This window comes from Piliocolobus tephrosceles, chromosome 21, assembly GCF_002776525.5.
Source record: "Piliocolobus tephrosceles isolate RC106 chromosome 21, ASM277652v3, whole genome shotgun sequence".
Taxonomy (NCBI): domain Eukaryota; kingdom Metazoa; phylum Chordata; class Mammalia; order Primates; family Cercopithecidae; genus Piliocolobus; species Piliocolobus tephrosceles.
In genome coordinates, this window is record NC_045454.1 from 38,223,161 (window position 1) to 38,235,889 (window position 12,729).

At 46.9% G+C, this 12,729-nt stretch overlaps 1 protein-coding gene across 4 annotated transcripts in view; it reads left to right on the forward strand.

The window, feature by feature from the left end:
- Positions 1-12,729, forward strand: part of SLC1A6 (solute carrier family 1 member 6) — a 67,416-nt gene that overhangs the window by 36,978 nt on the left and 17,709 nt on the right. The window contains exons 3-6 of one of the 4 annotated variants that reach the window (XM_023229866.2): positions 173-1,211; positions 6,185-6,396; positions 7,533-7,670; positions 10,965-11,169. In XM_023229866.2, coding sequence (XP_023085634.1) covers positions 6,192-6,396; positions 7,533-7,670; positions 10,965-11,169 — 548 coding nt within the window. In that variant the 5' untranslated portion in view covers positions 173-1,211; positions 6,185-6,191. Of the gene's footprint in view, positions 1-172; positions 1,212-6,184; positions 6,397-7,532; positions 7,671-10,964; positions 11,170-12,729 lie in introns of those variants that run through there. The other 3 variants (XM_026456982.1, XM_023229864.2, XM_023229865.1) reach the window with 3 other exon arrangements.

Here is a 12,729-nt window from a genome sequence, read left to right on the forward strand (position 1 = left end):
TCTAAACTTATAAGTGATGCAGACAGGACTGAGAAAAATTGATAGTAAGACATTCTCACACTGTAGCATTTTATTCTTAACTTTATGTGAGTTAGGTTTCTGCTTTTTATCAACCACAGTTGACAACTATATTATAGTCATCAGGTGCTAAGGTGCTGTTTTCTTCTTTTAGACAGGGTTTTATGCTGTTATCCAAGTTGGAGTGCAGTGGTAGGATCATAGCTCATTGCAGTCTCAAACTTCCGGGTTCCAGCGATCCTTCTGCTTTAGCCTCTTGAGTAGCTAGGACTATAGGCACAGGCCATTATGCCTGGCTAATTTTTAATTTTTTAAAAAGAGATAGGGTCTGGCTATGTTGCCCAGGCTGGCCATGAACTCCTGAGGTCAAGCGGTCCTCCTGACTTCACTTCCCAAAGTGTTGGGATTGCAGGCATGAGCCACTGCGTCTGGCCCACAGATGCTAAATGTTGTCTGCTCTTCTCCAGGGTTCAGCAAATTTTTTTCAGCAAATGGCCCGAGAGTAAATATTTTGAGCTTTGTGGCCCATACAATCTGTCCCAACAACTCAACTTAGGCATTGTAGCTTGAAAGCAGCTGTAGACGATAGGCAATGAATGAGTGTGGCTGTGTGCCAATAAAACTTTATTTACAAAAACAAGCAGTAGGCTGAATTTGACTAGCAGACCATAGTTTGTCAATACTGTACTATGGCTTGTAAGGAAGAGAAAAGAACCGGGCAAAACCCTAGCCTCTGGAGTTTTCCTGACTGTTCAGATCTCAGCTGAATGATCTCTCTTGGTATCCACAGGCAACTTCCTGCTGTGGCTTAGGGATTGGAAACATAATATCCCAGAGGAGAGGGAGGGATTGTATTTACTTTCCCTGTGTAGTCTGTGGTTCGCTCCTTGGGATTTTTTTTTTTTTTTTTTTTTTCACAACAAGGTGAGAAGCAGCATTGTGGTTTCAGGACATGGATCCATTTGGAGCAGGATCCTAAGTGGGGCTTGGCATTCGGTATTTGGATTAGATCTAGAGGACACAGGGACTGGAAAACCAGGGCAGATGTCCCATCCCTTGGATATGGTGGGGAGTGGAGGAGGGCAAGGAAGATCTCAGAAAAACCAGTGGCAGCAAAACAAAAAGCCAGGCATCTATGTACTGGTAAAACAGAGACCTCCAAGAAACTCCCAGCTGGACCTGGTTGAATTCAGGTACTGGGAATGAGGCCGGGGTGGGGGTGAGCAAATATATCAGGGAGCCTTGATCCCTTAGGAAGTAGATGGGGAAGCTGCCGGGCACTGTGGCTCATGCCTGTAATCCCAACACTTTGGGAGGCCGAGGCCCGTGGATCACCTGAGGTCAGGAGTTCAAGACCAGCCTGGCCGACATGATGAAACCTGCCTCTACTAAAAATCAAAAAAAAAAAAAAAAATTGCCAGATATGGTGACAGGTGCCTGTAATCCCAGCTATTCGGGAGGCTGAGGCAGAAGAATTGCTTGAATCCAGGAGGCGGAGGTTGCAGTGGGCTGAGATCATGCCACTGCACTCCAGCCTGGGCAACAAGAGCGAAACTCCATTTAAAAAAAAAAAAAGGAAGTAGATGCGGGAGGTGAACACATTCTCTCTATAGGTGTGACAATCCCAGGCAAACCAAATGGGTACAGAGTCCAGTACAGGATACAATATTTAGTGTCTTCCTTTAATTTAGAGAGTTTTTTTTTTCTGAGTCAGATGAATCTGGTGTATTGCTGGGGAAACAGACAGCAGACTCTGAAGGGAGAAGTAAAAAGGGTTTGTCATCGGACTATTTATGAAGATACTAGCAGAGAGGAGGACCCAGGGACATCCAGGGTTATGGCGGAGGACTGTCCCATGGGAGCATGGTCTTAGGTAGAGGAACACAGCTGCTGCCAAGTAGGGGCCTGGCACAGGTCGCTGGGAGACAGGAGAATAAATGCTCCATCTCAGTTTCTTCCCACCCTCCATTCTCCTGCTGCCTTTAAAAGAATTTTGTGGCTGGGTGTGGTGGCTCACGCCTGTAATCCCTGCACTTTGGGAGGCGGAGGTGGGCGGATCACCTGAGGTCAGGAGTTTGAGTCCAGCCTGGCCAATGCGGTAAAACCCCATCTTTACAAAAGATACAAAAATTAGCTAGGTGTGGTGGCGGGTGGCTGTAATCCCAGCTACTTGGGAGGCTGAGGCAGGAGAGTCACTTGAACCTGGGAGGTGGAGGTTGCAGTGAGCTGAGATGGTGCCATTGCGCTCCAGCCTCAAAAAAAAAAAAAAAAAAAAAAAAAAAAAGGAAAGAATGGTGTATGCATTTAGAGGGTACAAGGGCAGTTTTGATACATGCATAGATTGCATGGTGATGATGTTTGGGCTTTTAGTGTAAACATCACTCTAATTGTGTGTGTTGCACCTATTAAGTAATTTTTCACATCCCAGCCCCCTCTCACCCTCCCACCCTTTCTTTTGAGTTTTCAGTGTCTGTTATTTCACTCCGTGTCCTTGTGTTTACATTATTTAGCTCCCACTTATAAGTAAACATGCAGTATTACACTTTGCTTCTGAATTATTTTGCTTAAGAGAATGGCCTCAAATTCTATGTGTGTTGCTGTAAAGGACATTTCATTCTTTATTATGGCTGATTAGTATTCCATTATATACATAATGAAACATAGATACGATAACATAATCAACAATGTAGCAAGAAAATGTGATAGTGAAATAAATGTGATACAGATCTGTTTATCTATAATGTGACACACTTATCTGTATCACATTTTCTTTAATCGTGCATTGGTGGACACTTAGGGTGATTCCATATCTAAGTGATTGCAAATATTGCTGTGAAGAAACATACCAGTGCAGATATCCTTTTGATACAATGATTTGTTTTCCTTGGGGTGGATATTCAGTAGGGAGGTTTCTGGATGGGATAGTAGTTCTATTTTTAGTTCATTGAGAAATCTTCATACTGTTGTCCTTTCCACTGGGCAGATCGAAAGGGAGCCAGTGGGAGAGGGAGCCTAAGAGTGGGTCTAGAAGGAAGAACAGAATTCTCAGTATGCCTGGAGGAAGGGCACCGCCCTTTCTTGGTTATGAGAACAGTGTCGGTTAGGAAGTATAGTACCTATAGCACACAGTACTTTTAGGGACCTACAGAAATGTCTTCCCTTCCTTCCCTCCTTCCTTCCTTCCTTCCTTCCTTCCTTCCTTCCTTCCTTCCTTCCTTCTTTCCTTCCTTCCTTCTCTCTTCTCTTCTCTCTCTCTTTTTTTCTTTTTGACAAAGTCTGGCTCTGTCACCCAGGCTGGAGTGCAGTGGTGCAATCTTGGCTCACTGCGACCTCTGCCTCCCAGGTTCAAGCGGTTCTCCTGCCTCAGCCTCTGGAGTAGCTGGGATTACAGGCGTGTGACACATCCAGCTAATTTTTGTATTTTTCCTAGAGATGGGGTTTCGCCATGTTGGCCAGGCTGGTCTTGAATTCCTGACCCCAAGTGATCCTCCCGCCTTGGCCTCCCAGAGTGCTGGGATTACAGACGCGAGACACTGCGCCCTGGCCGTTTTCATTTCTTTTTGTTCCCTTTTATTTTGAGTTGATACGAAATACTTGTACATATTGGTGGGATACAGAGTGATATTTCGATACATGTATACAATGTGTAATGATCAAATCAGGGTAATTAGCATATCCATCATCTCAAACATTGATCATTTCTTAATGTGCGAACGCTCAGAACCTTCTCTACTGGCTTTTTGGAAAAATATAGAATAAATGATCATTAACCATAGTCCCCCTATGGTGCTGCAGAACACCGGAACTCATTCTTTCTCTCTAGCTGTAGTTTTGTATCTGTTAACCAACCTCGTCCCATCCTCCCCGCCCGCCTGCCCTTCCCAGCCTCTAGTACAATTCTACTCTTTCCCTGATGTTTTCATCTCTTTTAAAATTAGAAAATAGAAACAAGCATTTAGGTGAAAGAAAATGCTATAATGTATAATATTAACATATTCATTTTAATTTTTATTTTTTTTGGGGGTCGGTGCGGTGTCTCGTGCCTATAATCCCAGCACTTTTGGAGGCTGAGGTGGGAGGATCACTTGAGCCCAGGAGTTGGAGGCTGCAGTGAGCTGCACTCCTGCCTGGGTGGCAGAGCAACATTCTGTCTCAGGTCTTGAATTCCTGGGCTCAAGTGATCCTCCCCACTCAGCCACCCAAGTGGCTGGGATTAAAGGCATGAGCCACAGCAGCTGGCTCCATTTTTAAAATTGAGGGCAAATTCACATAACATGGAAGCAACCATTTGAAAACGTACAATTCAATAGCATCTAGTATTTTCATTATGTTTTGCAATAATTATCACCTCTATCTCGTTCTGAAATAATATATTTTTCTTTATATGAATGCAGTTGTAAAACAGAATTTTAATGTAGGCTTTTTTTTTTTTAATGAAGAAAGGGGTGCACAAAGAGAAAAGTTCCTCAGGCCCACGAAAATCACAATTCTAAGCCGCCCTGTACATGTGAAGTGTTTAGTTGGTAGACAGATGGGCAGGTTTTAATTTTTATATGCATTGTATTTAATGTTGTTGAAAAATATAATTCACATTTCAATTAGGGGTCTAAAGTTTCCATTTTACATACATTTTTAATTTTAATTTTTAAATAATTATTTATTTATTTTTATTTTGAGACAGAGTCTCACTCTGTCGTCCAGGCTGGAGTGCTGTGGTGTGATCTCTGTTCACTGCAACCTCCACTTCCCGGGTTCAAGTGATTCTCTTGCCTCAGCCTCCTAAGTAGCTGGGACTACAGGCACCTGCCACCACGTCCGGGTAATTTTTGTATTTTTAGTAGAGGCGGGGTTTCATCATGTTAGCCTGGCTGGTCTCGAACTCCTGAGCTCAAGTGATCTGCCCGCCTCGGCCTCCCAAATGCTGGGATTATAGGCGTGAGCCACGGCGCCTCATTCGGTACTGTTTTTTAGAGAAGTGAATTAGGACACACGGATATCGCCAAATATAAGGAGGAGACAGGAAAGTCTGCAGTTTGGGAAACAGCCGTACAGTGCCTGCCACCCCACAGGGGCTCATGAACGTCATCACACTGTGGCCAAGAGTCATTATCATTTCATTCCCAAAGGACTCCCTGCTCTCCCTGTTGCTCACCTGGGCATTCAGGCAGAGTAGCTGCATTTACTGGGCACCTGCTCTTTGCCAGGCGCCTGCTGATTTTGTCCTTGTGAAAAGCCTCCAGGCTGGACACAAAACCGTCTTAGTTTGGAAGACTAGCCTCCGGGTGCTTTGTCTAGGGCTCCATATGCAGCTGGCACTTCACAAAGGCTTGTTAATTTCCTTTGAGCCGCTGGGGCAGCCCCCAGAGGCTTGTGATAATCTCAGTGAAATAAGAATGGGCTGGAGTCAGGGAATGTCAAAAGGGTCCATTATTTTGTGATTTCCTCCTCTTCCCAGCCATTCCCAGGAATGATTCTGGAGACTTGACCTTTTCCTGCCAAGACCTGATCTTAGAACCCCAGGCAGCGCCTCAGGTGTCCTCAGATGGGTACATCTCAACAGACTGACCTTCCCCCTCCCCTGCCTTTTTTTTTTTTTTTTATTTTATTTTTATTTATTTGTTGCTCTTAGAGACAGGGCTGTGCTCTGTCACCTAGGCTGGAGTGCAGTGGTGCAATCACAGCTCACTGCAGCCTCAAACTTCTGGGCTCAAGCGATCCTCTTGCCTTGGCCTTAGAAAGTGTTGGGATTACAGGTGTGGGCCACTGCGCCTGGTCTTTGTGCTTTTTTGGAGGGGTGGAGGTCTGACTATCTTGCTCAGGCTGGGAAGATCATAGCTCACTGTAACCTTGAACTCTTGGGCTCAAGTGATCCTCCTGCCTCAGCCTCCCAAATAGCTAGGACTGCCACCCCCAGCTGTTTTTAATTTTTAGAAACAGGGTCTCACTATGTTGCCCAGGCCAGTCTTAAACTCCTGGGTGCAAGTGATTCTCCTGCCTCCGCCTCCCAAAGTGCTGGGATTACAGGCCTGAGCCAAAACACCCAGCCACCCCCACCTTCTGAGAGTCCTAGGAAGCGCTTATTACTCTTTCCAGCCTTCGCCATTTGCCCACGTCTGCCTTCTGTGTCCTGGCCCTCACCAGCCCCAGCCTTCTCTGTTTCCCGCAGATAGACCATGAGCAGCCATGGCAACAGCCTGTTCCTGCGGGAGAGCGGCCAGCGGCTGGGCCGGGTGGGCTGGCTGCAGCGGCTGCAGGAAAGCCTGCAGCAGCGAGCACTGCGCACCCGCCTGCGCCTGCAGACCATGACTCGCGAGCACGTGCTGCGCTTCCTGCGCCGAAACGCCTTCATCCTGCTGACAGTCAGCGCCGTGGTCATAGGTGAGCTCTGCCTCCTGGAGGGCGGGGACTTCAGGGAAAGGCGGAGACTTCAGGGAAATTCCTGGCCCCTACACATCTCTTTGCTCCACCCCCCTCATTCTCACCTGCACACACGTCCCAGTCCCACCAGCCACCCTCAACCCCACATAAAGACACACCACACAGATGAATACGCGTGTGTGCAAACACAACTGTGTGCACACAATATCACATGCATATCCTTGTGTATACACATACGCACATATATACACATATACAATGTACAAACACACTGCACACACACATATGCATGCATTGAACTTATAGGTGCAAACACAGAAACTTACATGCACACTTGTGCATGTATATTGGAACTTATAAACACATTCACATCTCCACATGCATTCTCCTGAGTACTCGTGCACACACTTATGAGTTTAAAAACACGTACATTCGCATGTTTGAAAATAGTAACATACACACAAATCACACCTATAGAAGTCCAGGAAAACACGTGTGCATATTCATGTGTATATGCACCTGTATACAGACACCTATGCCTGTTTACAAGTGAACGTCTACCGTCACATATCCTGGATATATATACACTTACACATTTACATTTACACAGACATAGCCGGGCGCGGTGGCTCAAGCCTGTAATCCCAGCACTTTGGGAGGCCGAGACGGGCGGATCACAAGGTCAGGAGATCGAGACCATCCTGGCTAACATGGTGAAACCCCGTCTCTACTAAAAAATACAAAAAAACTAGCCAGGGGAGCTGGTGGGCTCCGGTAGTCCCAGCTACTTGGGACGCTGAGGCAGGAGAATGGCGTAAACCCGGAGGGCGGAGCTTGCAGTGAGCTGAGATCCGGCCACTGCACTCCAGCCCGGGCGACAGAGCAAGACTCCGTCTCAAAAAAAAAAAAAAAAATACACAGACATGAACACACATTTACACAATATCAATATGGTAACCCATACATGCATACATTTCTACAATGTCTGCACGCATCAGTGCACACATGAATACACACACTCAGGATATTTCTCTCCCTCACTCCCACCCTTGCCCTACCCTTCTTGGGGTGGATGGACCCTGCCTAGGGCTGGGCAACCCAGACTTCAGTCCATGGACCCCTTCTTTCGGCCCTAGGGGTCAGCCTGGCCTTTGCCCTGCGGCCATATCAGCTCACCTACCGCCAGATCAAGTACTTCTCTTTTCCTGGAGAGCTTCTCATGAGGATGCTGCAGATGCTGGTGTTACCTCTCATTGTCTCCAGCCTGGTCACAGGTGAGAGAGCCCAGGCCAGTGTTGGCCTCCAAGACCCATCCAGAGCCTCAGCTTGAACCCAGAGCCAAGGCCATCCCAAGCATGGGACCACTTCCTTGACGTGGCACCTCAAACACGGAGCCTGTGTCTGGTCCAGGGTCCTTGGCCAAACAAAGCCCAGGTCCCGATCGGTCCCAGGTTCCAGACCCCATATGACCCCACCCCACTTATCTCGGTGGGCTTCCTGTCCTTTTCCTTGGAGGTAAAAATGCTAGCCTACAAGGGGCTCAATATCACCCAGAAGTGAGAGAAAGTCTTGGAGGGGCAGCCAGGGAGAGTGGCTGGGACATGGTGTGGATGTGCAGGGAGTAGGGTGTAGATTAGGGTGTGGAAGGTGTGTGAGATGGAGGTGACAGCTTGGTGGGTAGAGGGTGGGGTGGGGCTATGGTTGGCTTATGCAGAGGTCCACAAACTTTTGCTCTAGAGGGCTGGATAGTAAACATTTTCAGCTTCAAGGGATAATAAACATTTTCTCTTCTGCAACTAGAGTTGATCCTTGAACAATTTGGGTGTTAGGGGCACCAATCCCCACACAGTCAAAAATCCACATGTAACTTTTTTTTTTTTTTCCGGAACCTCGCTCTGTTACCAGGCTAGAGTGCAATGGCACCATCTTGGCCCTCTCACTGCAATCTCCACCTCCCAGGTTCAGGCGATTCCCCCGCCTCAGCCTCCCAAGTGGCTGGGACTACAGGCGCGCACCAACACGCCCGGCTAATTTTTTGTATTTTAGTAGAGGTGGGGTTTCACCATATTGGCCAGGATGGTATTGATTTCCTGACCTCATGATCTGCCCACCTCGGCCTCCCAAAGTGCTGGGATTGCAGGCGTGAGCCACCACGTTGGGCTCACGTGTAACTTTTGACTCCAGAAAAGCTTAACTGCTAATAGCCTACTATCGACTGGAAGCCTTACAGATAGCATAAACAGTTAGCTAACTCATATTTTGTATGCTGTATGTATTATATGCTATATTCTTTTCTTTCTTTCTTTCTTTTTTTTTTTTTTGAGATGGAGTGTCACTTTGTCACCCAGGCTGGAGTGCAGTGGCACGATCTCGGCTCACTGCAAGCTCTGCCTCCCGGGTTCACGCCATTCTCCTGCCTCTGCCTCCTGAGTAGCTGGGACTACAGGTGCCCACCACCACGCCCGGCTAATTTTTTGTGTTTTTAGTAGAGATGGGGTTTCACCATGTTAGCCAGGATGGTCTTGATCTCCTGACCTCGTGATCTGCCCACCTCGGCCTCCCAAAGTGCTGGGATTACAGGCATGAGCCACCAAGCCAGGCCATTATATACTATATTCTTAAAATATAGTAAGCTAGAGAATAGAATGTTATTAAGAAAATCAGGCCAGGTGAGGTGGCTTATGTCTGTAATCCCAGTGCTTTGGAAGGTTGAGGCAGGAGGATTGCTTGAGCCCAAGCGTTCGAGATCAGCCTGGGCAACACAGTGAAACTCCAGCTCTACAAAAAATAAAAAAATCAGCAGGGCGTGGTGATACATGCCCATAGTCCTAGCTACTCAAGAAGCTGAGGCAGGAGGATCACTTGAACCCAGGAGGCTGCAGTGAGCTATGATGGTAACACTGCACTCTAGCCTGGGCAACAGGGTGAGACTCTGTCTATTAAAAAAATGATAAGGAAGAGAAATTTTATTTACTATTAATTGAGTGGAAGTGGATCATCATAAAGATCTTCATCCTCATTGTCTTCATGCTGAGTAGGCTGAGGAGGAGGAAGAGGAGGGCTTGTCTTGCTGTCTCAGGGGTGGCAGAGGCGGAAGAAAATCCATGCATTAAGTGTACTCGAACAGTTGAAACCCATGCTGTTCAAGGGTCAGTTGTATTCGATTCTGCCACTGTAGCACAAAAGCAGCCATAGACAATATGAGAATAAACGGGCATGATTGTGTTCCAATAAAACTTTATTTACAAAAGCAGGCAGAGGGCCGGATTTGGCATGAGTAGCAGTTTGCCAGTCCCTGGATTTGGGGATGGGGAAGAAGAAAAAAGCATGAAGAAATGGTTTCTTAGGTTGGGTTTCCTGGAAGCAGAGCCTGACTGAGATGGGGATATCTGCACAGGTGATTTGTTGCGGGATAGCTCTCAAGAGAAACTCATAAGGGAGTGAGGGAAGTGGGACGGGACTGGGAAACCAGTGAAGCAGAGATGTGGGTCTTAGAAGAAGGCTGGCCTGTCAACCTGATTCCGTGGAGAGCTCTGGAGTGTGAGCAGAACAACAGAGTTGAACCCCTCCCCAGCTCTGCTGCCACCTGAATCAAAGGAGTTGGCCATTGTGAATCCTTGCACGGTCATTCATTGGCTATAGGTCTCCCCTGGGGTTTTTGTGGGCAAGGCAGTTCCTGTTTTGTTGAGGGCAGTTCTCAGGAGAAGGAGAAGGGAGCAGCCTGAGCTATTTGTAGACAGTGCTCTTGGGGCTGAAGGATCAGCATATTGGCTTAGGAAAGGGTGTAGGAGTGGAGCACCAAGAATATGTACTACAAAGGGTGTGCAGTGAAGTGGGTTGGAGGAAGGTGGGATTTTGGGATGAATAGTGGGATGACAAGCGGAATGAAAGTTAGGTTACCGGCCAGGCGCAGTGGCTCATGCCTGTAATCCCAGCACTTTGGAAGGCTGAGGTGGGTGGATCACCTGAGGTCAGGAGTTCGAGACCAGCCTGACCAACATGGTGAAACCCTGTCTCTACTAAAAATACAAAAATTAGCTGGGCGTGGTGGCAGGTGACTGTAATCCCAGCTACTTGGAAGGCTGAGGCAGGAGAATTGCTTGAACCTGGGAGATGAAGGTTGCAGTGAGCCGAGATGGCACCATTGCACTCCAGCCTGGGTGAAGGAGAGTCCGTCTCGGGAAAAAAAAAAAAGAAGAGAGAGAATAAAGAGAAAGAAAGTTAGGTTATGGTGCAAAATGAGAGGAAACAAGAGTTAACAGAGGATGGGGTGAAAGAGTGGAAAAGATTGCCTTGGAGTAGAGGGAAGGCAGTAGGATAGTGGAATGCTGCTTGGGATAAGGGTTGGGGTGGAGTGTGAAGGTGTGTATTTGGAAAATAGAATGGAAGTAGAAAGATGGTGGTGCTAGTGAATGGGTAATGGGTGGGTTCTGGGGTGGGCTGTAGGAAAAGGGATGCTTGGTGGGATGGCTGTTGAGTTGGTAATATGGGGAGGGTGGAACGGATGGCTAGGAGGGCTGGCGTTGGGTATGCATGGAGCCGCGGGGACCACATCATCTGTCCTGCAGGTATGGCATCCCTGGACAACAAGGCCACGGGGCGGATGGGGATGCGGGCAGCTGTGTACTACATGGTGACCACCATCATCGCGGTCTTCATCGGCATCCTCATGGTCACCATCATCCATCCCGGGAAGGGCTCCAAGGAGGGGCTGCACCGGGAGGGCCGGATCGAGACCATCCCCACAGCTGATGCCTTCATGGATCTGATCAGGTATACCGACCTAAAAAATCACAGTGTACATATTTGGAAAAGGAGACTTTATTTACCGTAAAAGGTTATAGCCTGCAAAGCGGTCATCCCACAGGCTGGGAAGTATGTGTCTGGTCAGGATCAGAGACAGGCACTTCTAAGGAGGAAGGGTTGGAGTAGGAGCTTTATGCTGAATAGGTTGGCTAAACATCCATATTCAACAGGTTGTAGGAGGAGCTATGAATATTCATGTAGGTGACCCTGATGCATGCATATTGAACAAAGTTGCATGTAACATATGACCCCATGTCCACTTTGGGGTGGAGACTTAACAATTAGTTAACATTTAAATGTATCACATTTAGGCTTTATACATCAAAAGGTCTTTTCAGGACACGAAGGTACCCAAATGCACAGCCTCTGTCAATGAGCCAGAACCAGCCCATGGTCAGTGGTGTTATCAGGAGAAAGTTACTAAAATCGGTCTCTTGCCCAATCAAAGCTGTAGTTACGGCTGGTGGAACAAGGGCCCCATTAGTCCTTGTCTGTGAGCTTATGAGTTGTGATTATTTTAATATTGCTTATCTTAAGGCTAGTGTTTGTTTAACTCCTAGAGAAAAAGAAGAACCTTTTGGCAGCTAGAACACAATTTATTATTTGAGTGTATTATTTATTATTATTATTATTATTATTATTTATTTGAGTGTATTTGAGTGTATTATTTGAGTGCATGACTTGACCCCTGCCTGGCATGGCCTTAGATCCTGCTCATAGTTTGGTATCTTATTGCCACAAGGAGCGTGTTCTATCAGTCTTATGATTTCTGTTTTAATTAATTTAACACACTAATTTAACATTGATGTGGGTTAGTTGTTGTGTCTAGATTATAAAAGGGAGAGGGTGTAAGGAGGCGTGTCTGACCTCCTGTCCCATCATGGCCAGGAACTCAGTTTTAAGGTTGTTCTGGGGTCCACTTGGCCACGAGAGAGTCTGTTCAGCTGTTGGCGGTGGTGGTGGCTTAGGTGTTACTTTTAGTTTACAGGTGACTGTACTCATTTTGATATGATTTCTGACTCGACTTGCAACAACTCATACTCAAGGAGAGACAGGCTGCTGCAGGCTGGACATAGCAACACCCATAGTACCCATTTTTGGTACCCAATTTCTGCCCTGGAGCCTTGCATATATTCTCCAATGGCAGCTGCTGCTAGAATATGATCTTAGGATATGATCCTCAAGGTGAGGTCACAACAGCTGGTGTTTCCCTAAGCATCACTGGAGGGTGAATGATTCTCTTAAAGCAGCATGATTTTTTAATTTATATTTTATTTTATTTTTTACTTTAAGTTCTGGGATACACGTGCAGAACGTGCAGGTTTCTTACATAAGTATACATGCGCCATGGTGGTTTGCTGCATCTATTAACCCGTCATCTAGGTTTTAAGCGCCACATACATTAGGTATTTGTCCTAATGCTCTCCCTCCCTTTGCCCCCCTACCCCCCAAAAGGCCCCGGTGTGTAATGTTCCCCTCCCTCTGTCCATGTATTCTCATTGTTCAACTCCCACTTATGAGTGAGAA